The 26149-nt window shown below is 44.9% G+C and overlaps 1 protein-coding gene across 1 annotated transcript in view; it reads right to left on the reverse strand.

The window, feature by feature from the left end:
* PLEKHO2 (pleckstrin homology domain containing O2) overlaps window positions 1–26149 on the reverse strand; it is a 115294-nt gene that overhangs the window by 53308 nt on the left and 35837 nt on the right. Inside the window, exon 2 of the mRNA XM_082253200.1 lies at window positions 2065–2211. Coding sequence (XP_082109326.1) covers window positions 2065–2211 — 147 coding nt within the window. The remainder of the gene's footprint in view (window positions 1–2064; window positions 2212–26149) is intronic.

The following is a 26149-nucleotide window of genomic DNA, read 5'->3' on the forward strand; positions in this document are numbered from 1 at the left end:
AGCCCACTTTTATAGGGAAAAAAATTGCAAATAAAAAAAAAATATATATATATTATAGCATATACAGTACAATAATAATAAGTCATATTGTGACTAGATGTTATTAAAAATGACCTCTCCTTTTCAATCTGCAGCTCTGTAATTTTCTGTAAAATGAAATATGGCGACGTGGAGGTGTGGAGGCGCCCCCCAGAAATGTAATTTCCTGCTTGTGTGATTGGCTCACTGATTTTCCTAAAAGTCTGTACTAAGATACAAGTCAGATTTTTGGCATCCCCTGCCATAAAAATTTCATTTTTATTGAGATACTCCCAAAGGGAAACCACATCTAAAGGGATGCAGACCCTGCCACTTTCCTCATTAGAGCCCTGCAAGTGCAGCAGCTGATTGACAATTATGAAACCACTTCCATTACATTCACTTGCACATGGACACAGACAAACAATGATTTCTTCATAATAACAAAAGTTAGGAATCTGCAACAACGTTTGTTAAAATCCCTGCAATGTACAGAGATCACCCAGAGGGGAATGTTTTAAGTATAAAAGTAAAAAGTACATTCAGTTTAAAATAGAAATGCAAGACAAAACATTTGTGTATATACATATATATCTAAAACAATATACAATATATTACCAAATGTATTGGAACGCCTGCCTTTACACTCACATGAACATTAATGGCATCCCAGTCTTAGTCCGTAGGGTTCAATATTGTGTTGGCCCTCCCTTTGCAGCTTTAACAGCTTCAACTATTCTGGGCTTGCTGTCCACAAGGTTTAGGAGTGTGTCTATGGGAATGTTTGACCATTCTTCCAGAAGCGCATTTGTGAGGTCAGGCACTGATGTTGGATGAGAAGGCCTGGCTCGCAGTCTCTGCTCTAATTCATCCCAAAGGTGTTCTATCGGGTTGAGGTCAGGACTGCAGGAGAGTCAAGTTCCTCCGCTCCAAACTCGCTCATCCATGTCTTTATGAATCTTGCTTTGTGCACATGGTGGCACAGGAAGCTGCCATCCCCAAACTGTTCCCACAAAGTTAGGAGCATAAAAATTGTCCAAAATGTCTTGTTATGCTGACACCTTAAGAGTTCCCTTCAATGGAACTAAGGGGCCAAGCCAAACCCCTGAAAAACACCCCCACACCATAATCCCCCCCCCCCCTCCACCGAATGATTTGGCCCCTTTTTGAGATGGCCCACCCTTTGTAGCTATAACAGCTTCAACTCTTCTGGGAAGGTTAAGGAGTGTGTCTATGGGAACGTTTGACCATTCTTCCAGAAGCCCATTTGGGAGGTCAGGCACTGATGTTGGAAAAGAAGGCCTGGCTCGCAGTCTCTACTTGAATTAATCCCAAAGGTGTTCCATCGGGTTGAGGCCCGGACTCTCTGCAGGTCAGTCAAGTTCCTCCACCCCAAACTCGCTCATCCATGTCTTGATGGACCTTGCTTTGTACACTGCTCCAAACCATTTGGTGAGGGGGGGGGGGGGTTGTTTTTTAGGGGTTGGGCTTGGTCCCTTAGTTCCAGTGAATAGAACTCTTAAGACGTCAGCACACCAAGACATTTTGGACAGTTTCATGCTCCCAAATTTATGGGAACAGTTTGGGGATGGCCCCTTTCTGTTCCAACATGACTGCACACCAATGCCCCACGCAAGGCCCATAAAGACATGGATGAGTGAGTTTGGGGTGGAGGAACTTGACTGGCCTGCACAGAATCCTGACCTCAACCCGATAGAACACCTTTGGGATGAATTACAGCGGAGACTGCGAGCCAGGCCTTCTCGTCCAACATCAGTGCCTGACCTCGCAAATGCGCTTTTGGAAGAATGGTCAAACATTCCCATAGACACTCCCAAACCTTGTGGACAGCCTTCCCAGAAGAGTTGAAGTGTTATAGATGCAAAGGGTGGGCCGACTCAATATTGAACCCTACGGACTAAGACTGGGATGCCATTAAACTTCATGTGCGTGTAAAAGGCAGGCGTCCCAATACTTTTGACAATATAGTGTAGTTGCAATTTGTTGCCATTGTTCATCCTCCCATGTGTCCTTGGGATTCCTTACCTCATTGTCACATACAAGGAACTGTGTCTTCAGTATCTGAATGTAGCGATCCTTCCATAGTCCCAGCAGTCCGCTGCTCTTCTTCAGCAAGCCAACCTTGTAGGTCTTGGCGGGTTCTGGCGGGGAGACACTCTTCCCGTTTACTCCCTAAGTACAAACACATAAGAAGATGTTACCATGAGTGATTGAGAAACCCAGAAATGAGAACTCGCTGTCACCCCGATGCAGGGGCGTAACTACAGGGGTTGCAGGGGTTGCAATCGCTACCGGGCCCCATGCTCCAGGGGGCCCGGTAGCAAACCAGTGGGTGAACTTCCAGGATCGCAAAGGTCACACTTGCGACCGGACCCTGGCATTGCACCACTGTGGGGAGGCCCCAAGATTGCAGGAAGGGGGCCCACAAGATTGCAGGAAGGGGGCCCACTGCAGAACCTGCTACGGGACCGTAATAAAAGGCCATGCAACGAATGTAAAGAGCCCCAGGATTAGTGGGAAGAGCCCTGGGCTTGAAGGTAAGGGCCCCGGCCAGGGGTCTGGGGGGGCCCTTCATGGTTTCTTGCATCAGGGCCCTGAAGGTTCTAGTTACGCCTCTGCCCCGATGTTTCCTTATTACTGAGGAATGCCTTAACCCTTTCACCATACACATAAATAAGTTGCGCTAAATTGAATGATATTGTAACGAAAAAATATTAATCAAATGTGAAATGTAGTGATGGTATAACCAAACACTAAATGGTGTGAAACCATAGATGCAGTGTCCAAATATAATGTCCAAATGTTCATGGAATTGATCCGAAGATCTGAAATCTGCACAAATCCAAAGGTGAAAATAATAAAGCCACTAGGTGTGCAATCTCCTTAACGAATGCAGGTAAAAAATTTGCCCAAATATCAAAGAGGCAATTCCAATCCAGCGGCCTCAAAGTGACTCCTCAGACTTGTATGATGTCTCAGTGATTATATGTCAAGTGTATGTGAAAAGAGAAAAGTTTCCATAGCATAATACTGTTTCTGTATTGTTATTGTTATATACAATGCAAATCAACCGAAGTGCGTACCACCACCGATGCTGAACCAGACATGTAGTGATTGGGAGTGAGAGAAAGCACCAGCACCCTTAAATCCAATCTGCTTACCAGAGGACAGATGTATAGCGTGAATTCAGAAAGAAAACAACCCAGATTATCCACCAAAGTTCGAAAGGGAACCACCACCGACAACACAGCCGCTTACCAGACAATGATAGCAAATGAGCCAGTACAATCTCATGGTGGTGTCTTCAAGGTATACCAGGATAACTGAGCCAAATACTCCAAAGTGATCCGATAGTAGATTATGTGCAAAAACCAACAATTTAATGATATCAAATAAAGAGAGCAACTTACAAACGAAGAAATTGGAAAGCGTGGGTTTGAATGAGCCGCCGGCCGGTCAGCTCTTCCGCCCCGTCCTTAGACTCGAAATGGTGACGTCAGCACGCCGCGACCGACGTACGTTTCGTCAAATGTGACGTTCTCAAGGTACGGGCGGCGTGCTGACGACACCGCTTAAGTACACTGTCAATAGGACTCGCGCCCCATGTGACCTCCCAGGGCAGGTCTAGCTGCCATCTTGGATAAGATAAAAGCTAGCGATAATGCCCTTACTCATTATTCGAGCAATGTCACTGCAGAACCGGCTTACTAAAAAACCAAGTATATATAGATAGACTAATGTATCGTATCAAAGTTGGAAATCGGCAAATCCGGGTATGGAAAATAATCCCGAAAGCCAAAATAAATGGTTAATCCAACAAGCTCAATTATAGCGCCACCTGCTGGTACTACTAAATACCTGCTAGATGTCAAACTATGGAGATCTGTCAAGTAAATTGGTCCTAGGTCACATGAGGCATAGTCCCTTTTATAAAACACTAAAATTACACATGTGCCAATAAATATCTTATGTATACACAATGAATAAATAGGTAACCTAAAAACATCACAGCATTAAAGGTTAAAACATAATTAAATTGTCAATTAATTAAAATCAAATTACAGTACAAATTTGTATTGTAATACAGTAATATCCCTATATAGGGGAAGAGGGAAAAAGGAGGAAAGGGAAAGGGAGGGTAGGGGAAAACAGGGAGGAAACCAAATAATCAAAACACATATGAACCCCCACCCATCCAAAGGGTAATGAACCCCCACCCATGGGAAATTTAATGGTTCACATTCCCTTAGGCTGTATCAATAAATGCATTGACATCAATGTCAACGTTAAGTCCATAAGGGGTTTATGTTCTAACCCTATGGATCCAAGACATCTCCATTCTAGAAATGCTTCGTACCAAAGGCTCGCCCCTCCAGTTAGGGGAAAATTTATCTATCCCCAAAAACATCATATTCATATTCCTTTCACCGCCAGAGCAGTTTTAGCATTTTTTTTTTTACACGCTCAACCACTTAAGCCCCGGAGGATTTTCCTGCTCAAAGACCAGGGCCTATTTTGCGATTCGGCACTGCGTGACTTTAACGGACAATTGCGCGGACGTGCGACGCTGTACCTAAACGAATTTGACGTCCTTTTTTTCCCACAAACAGAGCTTTCTCTTGGTCGTATTTGATCACCTGTGCGATTTTTTTTTTTTTTGCGCTATAAACAAAAAAAGAGCGACAATTTTGAAAAAATAACAATATTTTTCACATTTTTTTATATGAAATTCCCCCCAAAAAAATTTAAAAATCAAAATGTTTTAACATATTAGGCCAATTTGTTTTCTGCTACATATTTTTGGTAAAAAAAATCGCAATAAGTGTATTTTGATTGGTTTGCACAAAAGTTATCGCGTTTACTAACTAAGGGAAAGATTTATGTAATTTTTATTGTTTTTTTTTTAGCGAGTAATGGCGGCGATCTGCGTTTTTTTTGCGCGACTGCGAAATTGCGGCGGACAGATCGGACCCTTGACTGACATTTTTGACACTTTTGGGGGTACCAGTGACATTACTACAGTAATCAGTGCTATACATATGCACTGTTACTGTAAAAATGACACTGGCAGGGAAGGGGTTAACTTTATTAGTGATCAAGGGGTTAAGTGTGTCCATAGGGGCGTGATTCTAACTGTAAAGGGGCGTGCCTTGTGATGTAACCACAGAGACATACGATCCTACATAGCAGGATCATATGATCTCTGCAGTTACACCAGGGAGAATGACAGGCGGCTTTGTTTACATCAGCCGTCCGCCTTTCTCCCTCTCCACCGGGAGATTGCGAGTGGCCGGCGGACATCGGAGCCGCCGGTCACACGCGCGGGGATGCAGGGGAACGAGCGGGGGCGGGAGCGCGCCTCCGGCGGCGCACGCTCGCCCCCTGCAGGCTCCTGGGCGAGCGACATAGTACTACGTCACTTTGCCAGGAGGGGCTGACTGCCGCAGTAAATATACTGTGGGCGGTCTGCAAGTGGTTAAACATTTATTTTAGGACTGAAGATTACTTAAAACCCCCCAAACAGTAGATATTTTCTGAAAGCAGACAGCCTGGAGAATAACGTGCTGGTAGTTAAAGATTTTTATGTCATGCAATATTAACACAATGGTTTATCAAGTGCAAAATTTCTGTAAAAAATACAGTAAAGTTAGTTTTAGATCACACGAACGCAATATATTACCCAATTTATGGTAAGATACAGTGCATCCGGAAAGTATTCACAGCGCTTCACTTTTTCCACATTTTTTTATGTTACATCCTTATTCCCAGGGCCGGGACAAGGAGTTGGCAGGAGGGACGGCTGCCCTGGGCACCGTGGTATCATGTGAGGTTGGGTGGGGCACCACAAGGATATTGGGGGGGGGGGAGATTCGTGTTGAGAAGGGGAATTTGGGGGAATGACAGGGGGTATGAATTGTTCTAGGAGGGCAAATTTAGGGAGATGTGCTAGGAGTGGTAATTTGGGGGGATTTGTTTTAGGAGGGGGAATTTCAGGGGTTTGTGCTATAAAATTGAAACAGTAGAGGGGAAATATTTTTTTTTTTTAGGGGGGTATATTTACTAGAGTGATTTGTGCAAGAATGGGGGATTGGGGAGGGGACTTGTGCTGGAAGTGGAGGATTTGGAGTGGGGGAGAGGATTTAGGCTTGGAGGAGAAAATTGTTGTTTTTTTTTTTGAAGGGGCGAGGGGGGGGAATTTGTGCTGGGAGCATATGGGGAGAGGATTTGAGCTGGTGGGGATGGGGGGACAAAGATTTTTACTAGGAGGGGGGATTTCAGCAGGGGGAATATTTGAACTGGTAGGAGGGGGAATGCTTAGGTGGTGACCATTTAGATTAGTGTTCAATTTATTTATTTTTTTTGGGGGGGGGGGGTGTTTTTTGTTGACATACTGCTCTTTCATTTTTTTTGGGGGGAGGGGGGGCCCGATTTGGCATATTCACCCTGGGCTCTAGGTGGTCCCGTCCCAGCTCTGCTTAAATTTATTATTTTCCTCAAATTCTACAAACAATCCCCCATAATGACAATGTGAAAGAAGTTTGTGTGAAATCTGTGTACATTTATTAAAAATAAAAAACAAACAAATCCCATGTACATAAGTATCACACCCTTTGCTCAATACTTTGTTGAAGTATCTTTGGCACCGATTACACCCTCAAGTCTTTTTGAGTATGATGCTACAAGCTTCGCACACCTATTTTTGGGCAGTTTCTCCCATTCTTCTTTGCAGAACTTCTCAAGCCCCATCAGGTTGGATGGGAAGTGTCGGTGCACGGCCATTTACAGATCTCTCCAGAGATGTTCAATCAGGTTCAAGTCTGGGCTCTGGCTGGGCCACCCAAGGACATTCACAGAGATGTCCCATAGCCACTCCTTTGTAATCTTGGCTGTGTGCTTAGGGTCATTGTCTTGTTGGAAGATGAACCTTCGCCCCAGTCTGAGGTCCAGAGCTCTCCCGAGCAGGTTTTCATCAAGGATGTCTCTGTACTTTGTTGCATTTATCTTTCCCTCGATCCTGACTAGTCTCCCAGTTTCTGTCACTGAAAAACTTCCCCACAGCATGATGCTGCCACCACCATGCATTACTGTAGGGATGGTATTGGCCAGGTGATGAGCAGTGCCTGGTTTCCTCCAGACATGATCCATGCCAATCAGGCCAAGGAGTTCAATCCTTGTTTCGTCAGACCAGAGAATTTTGTTTCTCATGGTCTGAGAGTCCTTCAGGTGCCTTTTGGCAAACTCCAGGTGGGCTGTCATGTGCCTTTTACTGAGGAGTGGCTTCCGTCTGGCCACTCTACCATACAGGCCTGATTGGTGGAGTGCTGCAGAGATGGGGGTTCTTTCGGAAAGGTTCTCCTCTCTCCACACAGAAATGCTGGAGCTCTGTCAGGGTGAACATCGGTTCTTGGTCCCCTCCCTGATTAAGACCCTTCTCCCCCGATCGCTCAGTTTGGCCGGGCGGCAATCTCTAGGAAGAGTCCCGGTGGTTCCAAGCTTCTTCCATTATCGGATGATGGAGGCCACTGTGCTCATTGGGACCTTCAATGCTGCAGAAACTTTTCTGTACCCTTCCCCGAATCTGTACCTCTATACAATCCTGTCTTGATGGTCTACAGACAGTTCCTTTGACTTCATGGCTTGGTTTGTGCTCTAACATACACTGTTACCTGTGGGACCTTATATAGACAGCTGTGTGCCTTTCCAAATCATGTCCAATCAACTGAATTAACCACAGGTGGACTCTAATCAAGTTGTAGAAACATCTCAAGGATGATCAGAGGAAACAGGATGCACCTGAGCTCAATTTTGAGTGTCATGGCAAATGCCCCATACACACGTTCCGATAATCGTACGATAAAACTCGCTTTCGACTTGATCGCACGATAATCTGATCGTTAGTACACAGCTTTCGACAGCCGATCACGACAGTTGGTCCAACAAAATCCGAAGGGGCAAACAGGATAACTTCTGTCGTACGATAGCCCCGCGAACGACAATCGTTTCATCAGTACAGTATGCGTCCGCTAAAAATCGATCGACAAAGACCGCGCATGCTCAGAAACACTGAAATAGCACGGAAAAAGCCTGGCTGCCATTGTTTTTGTTTTGCACCATCTGATACGTAGCTAAGCAACCAGGAAGCTTTTCCCGAATCGTACGACAAAAATCATACAGTTAGTACGCATTGTTGAATTCGATGTTAGTATCATGCAACAAAATGCGAACGATAAGTCGTCCGATTATCTGAACGTGTGTACGGGGCTTAAGGGTGTGAGTACTCTGTTAACAAGGTAGACTGTCATTCTGTGAGTACAGAAGACAAGGATCTTGTGTTTCTGTGAAGCAGGAACACCAATTAATGTCCTCAAGCAGTAAAAGCACCTCCCCCACAGTTAGTAATCACTCCCTAGGCACACATTTAACACCTTGATTGCCCCTGATGTTAACCCCTTCCCTGCCAGTGTCAATAGTACAGTGCCAGGGCATATTTCCTAGCATTGATTACTGTAATAAAGTCACTGGTCAAAAGTGTCAGTTAGGTGTCTTATTTGTCTGCCGCAATATCGCAGCCCTGCTATAAGTTGCTGATTTCCGCCATTACTAGTAAAAAAAAAAAAAAATATGCCATAGTTTGTAGACACGATAACTTTTTTGCAAATCAATCAATTTTCACTTATTGAGATTTTTATTTACCAAAAATATGTAGCAGAATACATATTGGCCTAAATTGATGAAGAAATGTGACTTTTTACATTTTTTTTATTGGATGTGTTTTAAAGCAGAAAGTAAAAAAATATTGTTTTTTTTTTTTTAAAACTTATTGGTTGTTTTTTGTTTATAACGGCAGACTGACCATCTGTCTTCCTGGGGAGCGATCGCGGGTGCCCGGCGGCAAAAACGGCCGACGGCCCTGCAGATCAGCCTTACCTCTCGCGAATGGCCGATAAGGAATAAAGGGAGATGTGACCAGGCTTTCAATCTTTGTTTACACCACTGAAGAGCTGGGGACAAATTTACCGCTTGCTGACCGCCGCACGACTATATAAGGCGGCGGTCAGCCCCTCACAGGCAAAGTGACGTAGGGTTACGTCGCTAGCCTGTGAGGCTCATGGGGCGAGCGCGCGCCGCCGGAGGCGCGCTCCCGCTTCCGCTCGCTCACGGACCCCCCGTGCGCGAGTGACCAGCGGACCCGATGTCCGCCAGTCACTCGCGATCGTCGGGTACACCGGGAGAAAGGCAGGCAACTAATGTAAACCTGTGTAACAGCAGAGATCACTCGGTCCTGCTATGTAGGACCGTAGATCTCTGCTGTTACATCACACAGCCACATCCAATCACAGTAAGAATCACGCCCCTAGGGACACACTTAACCCCTCCTTCTCAAATAAAGTTAACCCCTTCCCTGCCAGTGTCATTTTTACAGTAACAGTGCATATGTATAGCACTAATTACTGCAGTAATGTCACTGGTAACCCCAAAAATGTCAGTCAAGGGTCCGATCTGTCTGCCACAATGTTGCAGTCCCGCAAAAAAAAATCGCAGATCGCCGCCATTACTCGTTAAAAAAAAAACAATAAAAATGACAAAAAAATTTCCCTTAGTTAGTAAATGCAATAACTTTTGCGCAAACCAATCAAAATACGCTTTTTGCGATTTTTTTTTTACCAAACATATGTAGCAGAAAACAAATTGGCCTAAAATGTTAAAAAATTTTGATTTTTAAATTTTTTTGGGGGGAATTTCATATAAAAAAAATGTGAAAAATATTGTTAAATTTGCAAAATTGTCGCTATTTTTTTGTTTATAGCGCATGATCAAAAAATCGCACAGATGATCAAATACCACCAAAAGAAAGCTCTGTTTGTGGGAAACAAAGGAAGGCAAATTTGTTTGGGTACAGTGTCGCATGATCGCGCAATTGTCCGTTAAAGTCACGCAGTGCCAAATCGCAAAATAGGCCCTGGTCAGGAAGGGGGTAAAATCTTCTGGGGCTTAAGTGGTTAAGATGTCTAAAATCCTTAGTGTTGGGAGAAATATTGATCCCTAAATATTTACTAGTCGTTGCCCATTGTAAAGGAGAATTGGGGTCACCCAACCTTTAGCCCCTTGATCACTCAGTAACACAAGAGATTTACCCCAATTAGTATGTAGACCCCGAAGGGGCTGCAAAGAAGTGCAGGATCCATAGTGCTTCCGAAAGTGAAGAGCCAGGGTCCCGTAGAAAGAGAATTAAATCATCTGCTTTGAGAACTACCTCGTCTACAGTGGAGCCCAAACAAATCCCTGCTATCTTATCAGATGCCCTCAATGCCCCTGCCAAGGGTTCCATGGCTAGGGCAAACAAGGCAGGGGAAAGAGGGCACCCCTGCCTGGTCCCCTTCTGGATTGGAAAGGGAGACTACAACTTGCCATTCAGCTAGCTACAGGGACCTTGTATAACTAGTTGCCGACTGCCCGCCGCAGTTATACTGCCAGTTAATAGGAAAAGTAAACTTTGGCAGCTCTGCCCAACCTAGCTCCCCGCCCCCACCTTATCTAGTTCTTTGCCGACTCCTGCTGTATGCCAGGACCTGCTAAGAGAATGACAGGGGGCGGAGTCTGGGAGGAGAATTGGCTCCAGTTAAACCCTGCCAGCAGCGCCTGCACCCCCCCCCCCCCCGATGCGGCTGCACACTCGCCCTCAGCTTATTTTCTCTCACCTGCTTGCATTGGGCGAGTGGAAATAAGGGGCTAGCCTATGAGTTACATCAGTTTACTTCTCCTCTCCTGTCTTGATGAAGCAGCAATGGGAAACGCGTCGACTGATGAGGAACATTAAACACGGAATAATATGTTCTAACAAGCATAAGTTATTTATTATACCTATCTGGAGAGTTATTATACCTGGGGAATTATTTGCAGTGAATCATTTTACGTACTGTTGGGGTCTTTTATGACCTATAATAGATCTTTATGTATTTTAAAGCGGAGTTCCGGGCAGAGAATCGTTTTTTTTTTGAACATACCCCCGGGACAGTCAGGGCTAGCACATTCCACAATGGCTAGCCTCTGATCTGTCCCGGTTCGCACTTACCTTTTAGAAGAAATACTTACTTAGAAGTTTTCTTCCACAGCGTTTCCATCTCGGTTGTGGGCAGCTGAAGCCGGCGCGGTCCTCTTCTCCGTCTTCTTCCGCGTCTTCGTGTCCCAGAATGCGCTGCACCGGCCCCTCTCGTCACTTCCGGTGCGGCGCCGCATTCCTAAACAGCTTCTGGGCATGCCCAGAAGCTGTTTAGCAGGGGAATGCGGCGTCGCCCGGAAATGACGAGCGGGGCCGGTGCGGCGCATTGATTCCTGGGAGCTATGACGTTTAGCTCCCAGGAATCATCGCGAGGCAGGAAGTGACGGGGTGAGCCGCGGCGCTGGAGGAGGAAGCTGTCATAGGTGAGTATTTACGATCGTCAATAAAAAGGTGAGTAAACAAAAAAAAAAAAAAATAACTATCCAATTCCTTTTCAGGTGCGGCATACCTAGCGGAGGGGCACAAAAAAAAAAAATCTTTTTTGTGCCCGGAACTCCGCTTTAATATATTTTTGGAATAAAATTTTGTTATGGTTTTAACTGCATGTGTCCAAATCTGTGTGTCAGTAAAGTCCTTTAAGATAATGCCTTAGGGCTTTTGGTCTGTGGTTATGTAGATGGAAAGGATGTGGCACTTTGAGTGGCTATTTATAGTTAGTAAAATATAAAGGATGAATAAGTGCCAAAAAAAATAGACACCAAATATGTAAAGCCTTAAAATGACATGTGACGTGTGAAACCAGCGGCACGCTTCAGTACCCCATATTTTCCATAGGCGACACTTTAGCCACTTTAATACAGGGCACTTTCACCCCCTTCCTGCCCAGGCCAATTTTCAGCTTTTAGCGCTGTTGCATTTGACAATTGCGCGGTCATGCAACACTGTACCTACACCAAATTTATGTCATTTTTTTCCCCACAAATAAAGCTTTCTTTTGGTGGTATTTGATCACCGCAAGTTTTTTTCTTTTTTGCTAAACAAATAAAAAAAGACCGAAAAGCTTGAAAAAAAAAGTTTTTTGTGAGTTATACAATTTTGTAAATAGATACATTTTTTCCTGCACTGATGAGGCTGCACTGATGAGACCGCACTGACAGGCACTGATGAGGAGGCACTGATGGGTTGGCAGTGATGGGGTGGCACTGATGGGGTGGCACTGATAGGCGGCACTGATAGGCAGCACTGATAGGCAGCACTGATGTTCACTGCTATGTGGCACTGATAGGTAGCACTGATATGCATCATTGGTGGGCACTGATAGGCGGCATTGATGGGCACTGATGGGCGGCACTGATGGGCACTGATAGGCAGCGCTGATTTTCACTGATAGGCAGGCACTGATGGGCACTGATAGGTGGAACTGATGGGCACTGATAGGCGGTACTGGTGGGCAATAATGGGCACTGGTGGGTGGCACTAATAGATGGCAATGATGGGCACTGGTGGGCAGCACTGATGGGGAGGGCACTGGCGGGCAGCACTGATGGGGAGGACACTGGCGGGCTCCCTGAGCCCTGATTGTCATCCCTGGTGGCCATGGTAGGCATCCCTGGGGTCATGGGTGGGCATCCCTGGGGTCATGGGTGGGCATCCCTGGTGGTTCTAGTGGCACCCCCCCCCAAAGGCTCTGCACCGGTAATCAATGCTCTGATTACCTGTGCAGACCCCCCCGTCAGGAGAGCCGCAGATCGGCTCTCCTCTACTCGTGCCTGTCAGGCACGTACTAAGGAAAGCCGATCAAGGGCTCTTCCTGTGTACTATGTGACCAGCTCTGATTGGGCACAGCTGGTCACATGGTAAAGAGCCTACGTCAGTAGGCTTTTTACCGAGATCGGAGATGCGGTGTGTCAGAGTGACACGCCGAATCACCGCTCGCCGCTCGCATTATCCTGCCGTCATCATATGACATCCGGTCAGGATAATGCAACCACCTTCCCGCCGTCATTTGCCAATAGGGCGGGCGGAAGGGGTTAAAGGCCCCTACAGGTCATCAGTTTAGAGTTAACCATGAACAATGGGCCTAGAATTATTGATTTCACTCCAGCTTGCGCAGATGACATGTAACATGTGTAGCACATACAATGATTTCATGTGCGTTCAATGATTTCACACACCCGAAGTGTGTGTTTGGCTAAGTTCACACTGGCATTAAAATCAGGCATTTGGGGGCGGGGGGGGGGTGTTAAAAACACCCCCTCAAACGCCTATGCAAATGATACAATGGACAGCACATTGTGCTGTTCACATTATCAAAACATGAAGTGTTAGTGTCGCTTTGCTTCAAAGAAACGAAGGAACCGCACTCTTATATTATAAAATAAATATCACCATAGTGAATAAACAAGTAAATAAATACATCTTAATTTAAATGATAGAAAATACATAAAAATTGTGAAGTCCATATGATCCCACACGTAAATAACAGACGCACTATGCACTCACCAGACTTAATTGACCCCCTATTACAGGGAGTCAAATTAAGCATATGGGAAAATCCAAGATGTCATACAGTATCTCACAAAAGTGAGTACACCCCTCATATTTTTGTAAAATAATTTATTCTATCTTTTCATGTGACAACACTGAACAAAATTACACTTTGCTACAATGTAAAGTAGTGAGTGTACAGCTTGGATAACAGTGTAAATTTGCTGTCCCCTCAAAATAACTCAACACACAGCCATTAATGTCTAAACCCCTGGCAAAAAAAAGTGAGTACACCCCTAAGTGACAATGTTGAAATTGGGCCCAAAGTGTCAATATTTTGTGTGGCCACCATTATTTTCCAGCACTGCCTTAACCCTCTTTGGCATGGAGTTCACCAGAGCTTCACAGGTTGTCAGTGGAGTCCTCTTCCACTCCTCCATGACGACATCACAGAGCTGGTGGATGTTAGAGACCTTGCGCTCCTCCACCTTCCGTTTGAGGATGCCCCACAGATGCTCAATAGGGTTTAGGTCTGCAGACATGCTTGGCCAGTCCATCACCTTTACCCTCAGCTTCTTTAGCAAGGCAGTGGTCGTCTTGGAGGTGTGTTTGGGGTCGTTATCATGTTGGAATACTGCCCTGCGGCCCAGTCTCTGAAGGGAGGGGATCATGCTCTGCTTCAGTATGTCACAGTACATGTTGGAATTCATGGTTCCTTCAATGAACTGTAGTTCCCCACTCATGCTTGACTGTAGGCAAGACACACTTGTCTTTGTACTCCTCACCTGGTTGCAGCCACACACGCCTGACACCATCTGAACCAAATAGGTTTATCTTGGTCTCATCAGACCACAGGACATGGTTCCAGTAATCCATGTCCTTAGTCTGATGTCTTCAGCAAACTGTTTGTGGGCTTTCTTGTGCATCATTTTTAGAAGAGGCTTCTTTCTGGGACAACAGCCATGCAGACCAATTTGATGTGGCGTATGGTCTGAGCACTGACAGGCTGACCCCCCACCCATTCAACCTCTGCAGCAATGCTGGCAGCACTCATACGTCTATTTCCCAAAGACAACCTCTGGATATGACACTGAGCACGTGCACTCAGCTGCTTTGGTCGACTATGGCAAGGCCTGTTTTGAGTGAAACCTGTCTCATTAGGGTTTAGGTCTGGAGACATGCATGGAACGTGGAACCTGTCCTGTTAACCACTTAAGCCCCGGAAGATTTTACCCCCTTCCTGACCAGGGCCTATTTTGCGATTCGGCACTGCGGTGCTTTAACTGAAAATTGCGCGGTCGTGTGACGCTGTACCTAAACCAATTTGACGTCCTTTTTTTCCCACAAACAGAGCTTTCTTTTGGTGGTATTTGATCACCTGTGTGATTTTTTGATCATGCGCTATAAACAAAAAAAGAGCACCAATTTTGCAAAAGTAATAAATATTTTTCACATTTTTTTATATGAAATCCCCCCCAAAAAATGTAAAAATCAAAATTTTTTAACATTTTAGGCCAATTTGTTTAATGCTACCTATGTTTGGTAAAAAAAAAAATTGCAAAAAGCGTATTTTGATTGGTTTGCACAAAAGTTATTGCGTTTACTAACTAAGGGAAAGATTTTTGTTGTTCTTTTTTAAACTAGTAATGGCGGCGATCTGCGATTTTTTTTTTATTTTTTTTTTGCGCGACTGTGACATTGCAGCGGACAGATCGGACCCTTGACTGACATTTTTGACACTTTGGGGGTACCAGTGACATTACTACAGTAATCAGTGCTATACATATGCACTGTTACTGTAAAAATGACACTGGCAGGGAAGGAGTTAACTTTATTTGAGAGGGAGGGGTTAAGTGTGTCCCTAGGGGCGTGATTCTTACTGTGATTGGATGTGGCTACTGGTGTAAGAACAGAGATCAACGGTCCAACATAGTAGAACCGTGTGATCTCCATTCTTACACAAGGGAGAATGACAGGCGGCTGTGTTTACATTAGCCGTCTGCCTTTCTCCCGCTGTAACGGACGATCGGGAGTGCCGGCGGACATCGGGTCCGCCAGGCACACACGCGGGGGGGTCCGTGAGCGAGCGGGAGTGCACCTCTAGCGGCGCGCGCTCGCTCCCTTGAGCCTCACAGGTTAGCGACGTAGACCTACGTCACTTTGCCTGTGAGGGGCTAACTGCCGATGTAAATCGTCGTTAAGCAGTCGGCAAGTGGTTAAACCGCTGTATGGTCTTGGCCACCGTGCTGCAGCTCAGTTTCAGGGTCTTGGCAATCTTCTTATAGCATTGGCAATCTTTATGTAGAGCAACAATTCTTTTTTTTTTTTCAGATACTCAGAGAGTTCTTTGCTATGAGGTGCCGTGTTGAACTTCCAGTGACCAGTATGAGAGAGTGAGAGCGATAACACCAAATTTAACACACCTGCTCCCCATTCACACCTGAAACCTTGTAACACTAACGAGTCACATGACACCGGGGAGGGAAAATGGCTAATTTGGCCCAATTTGGACATTGTCACTTAGGGGTGTACTCACTCTTGTTGCCAGCGGTTTAGACATTAATAGCTGTGTGTTGAGTTATTTTGAGGGGACAGCAAATTTACACTGTTATACAAGCTGTACACTCACTACTTTACATTGTAGCAAAGTGTCATTTCTTCAGTGTTGTCACATGAAAAGATATAATAAAATATTTACAAAAATGTGAGGGGTGTACTCACTTTTGTGAGATACTGTGTATATCACATCCGCCATGTATGTACTTGGTTGGGGGTAGATATGAATAGCCCGGGTGAAAATCCACAGGCAGATGGAATTTCATGCTGTTGATGGGAAAGTGAGAAGGGAATATGAAGTGGAAATGAGCAGGTAACAAGGACAAAGGGAAATCACACAGAGGAAGCTGGATAAACAATGAGATATTGCCAGAAATAGCAGTAAGGAGTGTTCGCATAGAGGGGTTACAGGGAGAGGCAACAGACAGGGATGGAAACTATTTACTGATTCTTCCCGTCTGTTAGGACTATGATAGACATGAGTCCAGACTTCGCATAGCTCTGTGTAGCTGTGAGCCATTCTAAGCCCTGTGTTGATGCTACAAGTAATATATATTCATCATGGATTTTAAGTGTTCCTGTGATCAGATCAGAGATCCTCAAGTGTGGTCCAACACTTCCAGAGGGCCGCACAATAGCAAGGTATTTTTGTGTGTTGAGGTACATTGCATCAAGTCAGCCAGTCTATTCAAAATGAGTGGTCTGAATGCACCCCAATGCCCAAAAATGTCAGTCCTGCTGTATCTATTGCTATGCATACTGAAGAGGAAGTAAAAGTGTAATAAGCCCCATCATTGGTGTCAGTGGCCACAAAAATAACCCCTATCATTGTTGTCAGTGGCAACAATAATAGCCCCCAGCGTTGGTATCAGTGATCGCAATAATAAACCCCCAGCATTGGTGCCAGTGATCACATTAATAACCTCCAGCATTGGTGCCTATGGCCGCAAGAATTTCCCTGAACATTGGTGTCAGTGGCTGCAATTATAACCCACAGCATTGGTGTCAGTGGCCACAATAATAACCCCCAGCATTAGCGTCAGTTATCACAATAATAACCCCCAGCATTGGTTTCAGGGATCGCAATAATAGCCCTCATAATTGGTGCCTGTGCCCGCAATAATATCCTTGAATATTGGTGTCAGTGGCAGAAATAATAACCCCCAGCATTGATGTCAGTGGCCACAATAATAACCCCTAGCATTAGGTGCAGTTATCGCAATAATAACCCCAAGCCTTTGTGTCAGTGATCGCAATAATAACCCTCAGCATTGGTGCCTGTGCTGCCAAATAATATCCCTGAATATTGGTGTCAGTAGCTGCAATAATAACCCCTAGCATTGGTATCAGTGGCCACAATAATAACCCCCAGCAGTGGTGTCAGTTATCACAATAATAACCCCAAGCATTGGTTTCAGTAATCACAATAATAGCCCTTAGCATTGGTGCCTGTGCCTGCAATAATATCCCTATTGGTGTCAGTGGCTGAAATAATAACCCCCAGCATTGGTGTCAGTGGCCACAATAATAACCCCCAGCATTAGTGTCAGTTATCGCAATAATAACCTCCAGCATTGGTGTCAGTGATTGCAATAATAGCCCTTAGCATTGGTGGCTGTGCCTGCAATAATATCCCTGAATATTGGTGTCAGTGGCTGCAATAATAACCCCCAGCATTGGTGTCAGTGGCCACAATAATTAACCCCCAGCATTGGTGTCAGTGGCCACAATAATTAACCCCCAGCATTGGTGTCAGTTGCCACAATAATAACCCCAGCATTGGTGTCAGTGATCGCAATAATATCCCTGAACTTTGGTGTCAGTGACTGCAATAATAACTCCCAGCATTGGTGTAAATGGCCTCAATAATTAACCCCCAGCATTGGTGTCAGTTGCCACAATAATAACCCCAGCATTGGTGTCAGTGATCACAATAATAACCCCTAGCATTAGGTGCAGTTATCGCAATAATAACCCCAAGCCTTTGTGTCAGTGATCGCAATAATAACCCTCAGCATTGGTGCCTGTGCTGCCAAATAATATCCCTGAATATTGGTGTCAGTAGCTGCAATAATAACCCCTAGCATTGGTATCAGTGGCCACAATAATAACCCCCAGCAGTGGTGTCAGTTATCACAATAATAACCCCAAGCATTGGTTTCAGTAATCACAATAATAGCCCTTAGCATTGGTGCCTGTGCCTGCAATAATATCCCTATTGGTGTCAGTGGCTGAAATAATAACCCCCAGCATTGGTGTCAGTGGCCACAATAATAACCCCCAGCATTAGTGTCAGTTATCGCAATAATAACCTCCAGCATTGGTGTCAGTGATTGCAATAATAGCCCTTAGCATTGGTGGCTGTGCCTGCAATAATATCCCTGAATATTGGTGTCAGTGGCTGCAATAATAACCCCCAGCATTGGTGTCAGTGGCCACAATAATTAACCCCCAGCATTGGTGTCAGTGGCCACAATAATTAACCCCCAGCATTGGTGTCAGTTGCCACAATAATAACCCCAGCATTGGTGTCAGTGATCGCAATAATATCCCTGAACTTTGGTGTCAGTGACTGCAATAATAACTCCCAGCATTGGTGTAAATGGCCTCAATAATTAACCCCCAGCATTGGTGTCAGTTGCCACAATAATAACCCCAGCATTGGTGTCAGTGATCACAATAATAACCCCCAGGATTAGTGCCAGTGACTGCAATAATAACCCCCAGAATTGGTGTCTGTGCCCGCAATAATATCCCTTAACATTGGTGTTGATGGCTGCAATAATAACCCACAGCTTTAGTATCAGTGGACGCAGTAATAACCCCCAGCATTGGAGTCAGTGGATGCAAAAATAACCGCCAGCATTGGTGTCAGTGGCCACAATAATAACCCCCAGCATTGGTGTAAATGGCCTCAATAATAACCCCCAGCATTGGTGTCAGTGATCGCAATAATAACCCCCAGAATTGGTGCCTGTGCCCGCAATAATATCCCTTAACATTGATGTCAGTGGCTGCAATAATAACCCCCAGCATTAGCGTCAGTGGATGCAGCAATAACCCCCAGCATTGGAGTCAGTGGATGCAAAAATAACCACCAGCATTGGTGTCAGTGGCCACAATAATAACTCCAGCATTGGTGTTAGTGATCTCAATATTAAACATCCAGCATTAGTGTCAGTGATTGCAATAATATCCCTGAACATTAGTGTCAGTGACTGCAATAATAACCCCCAGCATTGGTGTAAATGGCCTCAATAATAACCCCCAGCATTGGTGTCAGTGATTGCAATAATATCCCTGAACATTGGTGTCAGTGATTGCAATAATAACCCACAGCATTAGTGCCAGTGCCAGTGATTGCAATAATAACCCCCAGAATTGGTGCCTGTGCCCGCAATAATATCCCTTAACATTGATGTCAGTGGCTGCAATAATACCCCCAGCATTAGCGTCAGTGGATGCAGTAATAACCCCCAGCATTGGAGTCAGTGGATGCAAAAATAACCGCCAGCATTGGTTTTAGTGGCTGCAATAATAATCCCCAGCATTGGTGTAAATGGCCTCAATAATAATCCCCAGCATTGGTGTAAATGGCCTCAATAATAACCCCCAGCATTGGTGTCAGTGATTGCAATAATAACCCTTAGCATTGGTGTCAGTGATTGCAATAATAACCCCCAGCATTGGTGTAAATGGCCTCAATAATAACCCCCAGCATTGGTGTAAATGGCCTCAATAATAACCCCCAGCATTGGTGTCAGTGATTGCAATAATAACCCCCAGCATTGGTGTCAGTGATTGCAATAATAGGCCCCAGCATTGGTGTCAGTGATTGCAATAATAACCCCCAGCATTGGTGTCAGTGATCGCAAAAATAGGCCCCAGCATTGGTGTCAGTGATCGCAAAAATATCCCTGAACATTGGAGTCAGTGGCTACAATAACAACCCCCAACCTTGGTGTCAGAGGTAGCAATATCATAAGACATTGAAACTATCACTATTTTATTAATCAAGGTCACTTCTTTCAGAAAATGTATAATGTTGGTTGGGGAAGTTGGGAGTTTAGGCCTAAAATGTACAAAAAATGCAAAAATGATTCTGGAAGCAAAAGGGTGAAATGTGAGGTTTATTCTAGTAATTTGTGTTACTTTACACATGAGAGAAGAAAAGAGCAGTCTTTCTTTTCTTAAGATGTACATTTCAGATGTCAAGGACCTTTGTCTACATAGAACAGGTCTGATATAACTTTATTTCACAGATGATGTTCTGCTGCTTCTGATGTAATGTGCTTAGCAAACATTTCCAGGAAAACAGCTCAGTAGCGTGAAAGCATCTCCTGGTCTCATTTCCTGTTGCTCTTTAAAAAATATGATTGACTATCATGCAGATGGGTAAAGGGAAATTATAATTTTTTTAATAAGATGATTTTTATTTTTAATAAGAAAATAAAAAGCATATTTTTCTTAGTGGTTGTGGGTGCTGACTGCAGGGTAGGGGTGACCCATGAAGAACACAAATATTCTATTTTCCGCAAACACTTCTTTATACAATTAACCAAGATAGTTTGACCAATACAGGCTCTTTAGTTACTACAGAGTAGGGATGAGCTTGTGTTCAAACCCAGAATGAAGCTGTCAGTTCTGGGCCAATCACGCTCAAGTAGTGGCTTCCACACCCTGCATCTGCACATAAATATGACATCATTGACCTAATATGGCCAGAAGGCCATGTTAGGTCAATGACATTGACGTGATGTAGCACCCTCCTTGAATAGGTTGCTAGAGAGGTTCAGGTAAATCTAGTTCTATGTCAACATTGAAGTGCTGTGCAATTATTTTTGGCTTTTTTGGGTCTCACTGGCTGCAGGCTCAACTCCATGCCTTCTATGTGTTCTCAGCCAATCTATAAGGGAGAATGCCTGATAGGTGGGTGAGGGGTGCATTAATCGCTTGAGTTCTGGAGCAGCAGGGTTCTTGTTCAGGAGGAGAAGATCCCAGCATGAATGGCTTCTACCCTTCTGTACAGTGTTGTTAAAGTCTGCAGGAGTCCATCAAGGTCCCAGCTCAGTGGGACTTAGGGGAGCTATTTTCTGGAAGTATTGGGACCCAAATAAAGAGGATTTACTGAGGATCTGGCCTGGAGGTTTGCAGAAGAAGTGACTGGTTGATATTGGATGGAGGCACCCAAGTACAGTATATGGGGACATTCTGAGTATAGGCCTGAATGTTGACTGTTCGCTGATCCAACCCTTTTGGGTACCTGCTCCAGTACTGCTGGATTGGGACCTTTCCTTTGCATTGGGTACCAGATTTGTTGCCCCCCTGTTGTTTGCCAAGAGGGGAATTATCCTAAAAAGTGTAGACCAGGCAGATAGTGTCCTCGGGTTTTGGAGTATCCCAAAGACCACCCTGCACCACAACCAAGTTCAACAAGCATTAAAGCATAAAAAGACATTCCTTGCCTGGTCATTGAGTTGTGAGACTGTCCAAGTTGTGTGCCTGGCTGCTTGTACACCCAAATGGGAAGAGAATCTGGGGTGGATTAGTGGGCCTATGCTACACTAATATGGCCATCTGGCCATATAAGGTCAATGATGCCGCGAGCATCCCCACCCCTTTGTGCACATCATCTGCAAGGCAAGGAATTCCCCATTCACAGGTGATTGGCTCAGAACTGACAGCTTATTTCTGGGTTCGAACCGAACCTGAGCCTGAACCTAAGCTCATCTGTAGTACAGAGCAAGTGGAATTAACAGAGGTTACCTCCCTTAACCTCTCACTCTCAGGTCGTTCAAGCGCTGTGCTCCAGTAGGTATTTACTCACAGGTCCTCTTAAAGGTTTTTAGGGGAATAAGCAGGGTCCCACAATGGGGAACATTGTGCCTTTCTTCCAGGGCTATCTGTATCTCTGGCTCCTCCAAACCTTCAGGTAGTAGCATCTATACAAAACAGGGCTCTGACCCTAGCTATAACTTCCCACTGCAGTGCCCTGAAATGATGTAGAAGAAGCAATTTATATTCTTCTTGTACCCCAAGATGCAAAAAATGATGACACAGGCTTCCCCAAGAGGACCTCTGCTGTATCTTGCATAAACTCTTCTTGCTGAGCCACCTGAGATGCTGGACAGCGCCCTTAGGCTGCATTTACATGTCAGCGTTTGGATCGCGGGCAGAACCGCCGCGGTTCCGCCTGCGATCCGGAGATTATTGCAAATCGCGGGACGCCTAGCGTTGCCCGTTGATTTGCAATAGCCCCCCAAACGCCGAGCGATGTTGCCGCGATTTCCGCCTGCCGAATCGCGGCAACATCGCGCAAACAAAATCGCGGGACGCAATACGCTCCAAAGAAGCTCTTGTACTTCTTTGGAGCGTATTGCGTCCCGCGATGTATTTGTATTTGTTCTGTATTTGTTACAGGACCCTGGCTTTCTTACCCCCTGGTGGGGAGATCCTGAGGGCCACGACCTGGTACTAACACACAGCAAAACTAATCTCCACCATCAGGAGCTCTGGTGAATATTGGTTATTGCTTAGACTCTGCACCTCGGGTGAGTCCAGCTCATCCGCCAGGGTGATCTGCTTGTATACTTATCCGGCTGGCAGGTGGGAGCCTCTCTACTGTTATAGCTACTGGTCTCCGAGCCTGATCATGAAAATTGTTTTTTACAAACAAGTCAAATGTAATGTAATGTAAGCTATGTGAACAAACCATCTTTCAGAGGTAGAAATGGATGGGCCACCATCACAAACTCAATGAAACTAGGTGTGTGATTCACTAACATGTATAGTGAGGTGAAATGAGTCGAAGAGAACCTGTGTTCACTTGAAGCATCCAACCACATAAAGGACATGGGATATTATTAGGAATTTCCTTTGCAAATGATTGGCTGTTTACACTGTAGAAGACCAGGCCTGGTTTCAGTTATTTCATGACTAGAGATGTCAAAATTTTATGTTCGCGAACGGCGAATGCGAACTTCCGCAAATGTTCGCAAACGGGGAACCGGGCGAACCGCCATAGACTTCAATAGGCAGGCGAATTTTAAAATCCACAGGGACTCTTTCTGGCCACAATAGTGATGGAAAAGTTGATTCAAGATGACTAACACCTGGACTGTGGCATGCCGGAGGGGGATCCATGGCAAAACTCCCATGGAAAATTACGTAGTTGACGAAGAGTCGGGTTTTAATCCATAAAGGGCATAAATCACCTAACATTCCAAAATTGTTTGGAAAAATGTGCTTTAAAACATCCAGTGTGGGAATACGATCAGGTATGATGTTGTATCGATCAGGTAGTGTAAGGGTTACGCCCGCTTCACAGTGACAGACCAAAATCTGACAGACCAAACTCCCCGTTTAACGCACCGCAAACAGTCCATTTGCAGTGGGCACAGTACAGTCTGTGGCAACAAAAAGAAGTCGGCGTTGAGGGATCGGGGTTTGTTTAATTTGAGTTCAGCTTCTCTTTCGGTTGAAGAGAAGCATGTGTTAAATCATGGACTCAAGTTTGCTCCCCCCCGACCTCTTAACAAATTCGACACTTTCATAGACCTTCAAAAGTTTGTGCGTAAAATGAGCATTAAAAGGCATATGATGGGGAACCCCATCACCCCTAGAGTGGAATATAATATGGGAATCAAGTCCACTTCATTTTCCAATGCCTCACTATTCAACCCCCCAGGTTCTTTGGCTCCCACTCTGACTGTGTTCCGAGATTTGGTTGCCAAGGACTTGGATAAGCTTAGCCTCAAAAAAGTCCATCAAACACATATGTTTGAACGGGGACTTCGCTCCTTAAAGGAGCGTAAGGACATAATTGTGAGGCCAGCAGATAAAGGGGGAGGAATAGTCATTCTGGATACTGTGGCCTATAATGTGGAAATGAATAGGTTATTGTCAGACCGGGACACTTATATTCCCATGAGGGGTAACCCTACGACATCATACAAAAAAGAACTTGTCGACTTGGTGGAGGATGGCTTTCAGCGCAAACTCCTTACCAAGAAGGAGAAATCCTTTTTGGTACCATCCGCCCCAAGGGTGCCAATAATGTACTATCTACCCAAGGTGCATAAAGATGCGGTGAACCCACCCGGGAGGCCAATCATTAGTGGCATTGATTCGGTTACCTCCCGGGTGGGTAAATACATAGACTTCTTTCTCGAGCCCCTTGTGACCAAGACCCCCTCATTTTTGAGGGACTCTATGCAAGTCATTAATATACTTAAGGATATAGAGTGGAAGCACACCTACATCTTGGCCACTGCTGATGTTTCATCCCTTTACACGGTTATATCACACCAGCATGGAAGGGAGGCTGTTGAGTATTTCTTGGGTCAGAGCACTTTGTTAGGTCTTCAGAGTCAATTCATCTTATCCCTGTTGGATTATGCTATGGCCCATAATTTCTTCTGGTTCAATGGCACTTATTACAGACAAAATAAGGGGGTGGCCATGGGCGCGAAGTTTGCGCCAAGTATGGCCAATCTGTTCATGGCCAAATGGGAGGAGGATGTCATCGGTGACGTTCCGAGACCAGAGATAGTTCTCTGGCGAAGATACATCGATGACATCCTCCTCCTATGGGATGGTGACTCTGAGTCCCTTGAATCATTCATCTCTGCACTGAATGACAATGACAGAGGAATTAGATTGGTGCACGAATGCAGTAGATCTGAAATTCATTTTCTAGATCTTAAAATTAAAGTGGTTGGTAGTTCCCTTGAAACCTCTACTTTCTTCAAGGAGACTGACAGGAACGGATTTATTGACACATCTAGTTGCCACCATGTGTCGTGGCTTAGATCCGTTCCTGTCAGTCAGTTCCTCAGACTCAAGAGGAACTGTTCCAATAGAGCGGACTTCCTGCGGGAGGCTAGCTCCTTGAAGTCCAAGTTTTTGGAGAAGGGGTATAAAGAACAGGATCTTGAAACAGCCCTTATGCAGGCAGATTCCCGTAATAGGGTTGACCTGTTGGTACCACGAGAACGTGAGAGTAATGATGATTTTCAGTTTGCCTTTTTTTCATCATACTCCGTTCAGCATTTCTCTGTTAAAAAATTGATCAGGAAGCATTGGCACATCCTAAAGAACGACAGCCTCCTGGGCCCTGTACTACCTGAAGCTCCTAAAGTCATTTTTACGGGTGTGCCTCCGCTGAGGCTTCAAGTGGCCCCCAACATTGTGGATCCACCTAAGACCATCTCTTTTTTTCAGGAGAGGGGTTGTTTTTATCCATGTAGAGGTTGTGCCATCTGCAAGGTTAATGCTTGTAGGTCTAGGAGGGTTGAGACGTTCTTTTCCAATGCCACACAACGTAATGTTAAAATCAAGCCGTTCATCACATGTTCCACACGGCACGTTGTCTACCTACTACGTTGCCCTTGTGGCCGTGAATATGTGGGTAGGACGATACGAAAGTTACACGTGCGGTTGCAGGAACATGTGGCAAATATACTGAAGGCATTCCCAAAACATAGTGTCTCTAGACACTATGATGAATGTCATGGGAATGACCCCAAAGGCACTGTCTTTTTAGGCATTGATAAATTTTCAGGCAGTTGGAGGGGTAGTAACCGTACCAGAGGTGTCTCACAACTAGAGACCAGCTGGATTTATCGGTTGAAGACCTACGCCCCTCACGGGTTAAATATTGATTGGGATATTAATTCCTTTATCAATAATGCCTGATGAAGGGGTTTTCAGTATGTTCTGCACTGTTGGTTATCATAATTTTATTTTGTTTTTATTTGTGGGATAGTTTTAAATGTTTTTATTCTATAGTTTTTGTGATGCTATTAAACTGTCATATGGTGTATCATATTTAGTTCACATTTTTAGTTACATTTATAATTTTCCCTTCATGTCAATGTAAGTTATGTAATGGAGCACTCTCGGGAATTTTTGTTTCTGGCCGCTAGATGGCGGTGTTTCCCTGCAAAGTCTAGCACGGCTAGAGTAGAGCACTGTTCCCCTGGTTACCTATAGGTTTCCCCCGTTTTGAAGCTCTTTTAAATAAGGTTTCTTTCTTAAGATCAAATATGCACTAGAAGTCCTTTG

The sequence above is a fragment of the Pelophylax lessonae genome (assembly GCF_965119305.1).
Source record: "Pelophylax lessonae genome assembly, chromosome: 4".
In the NCBI taxonomy this organism is placed as follows: Eukaryota; Metazoa; Chordata; class Amphibia; order Anura; family Ranidae; genus Pelophylax; species Pelophylax lessonae.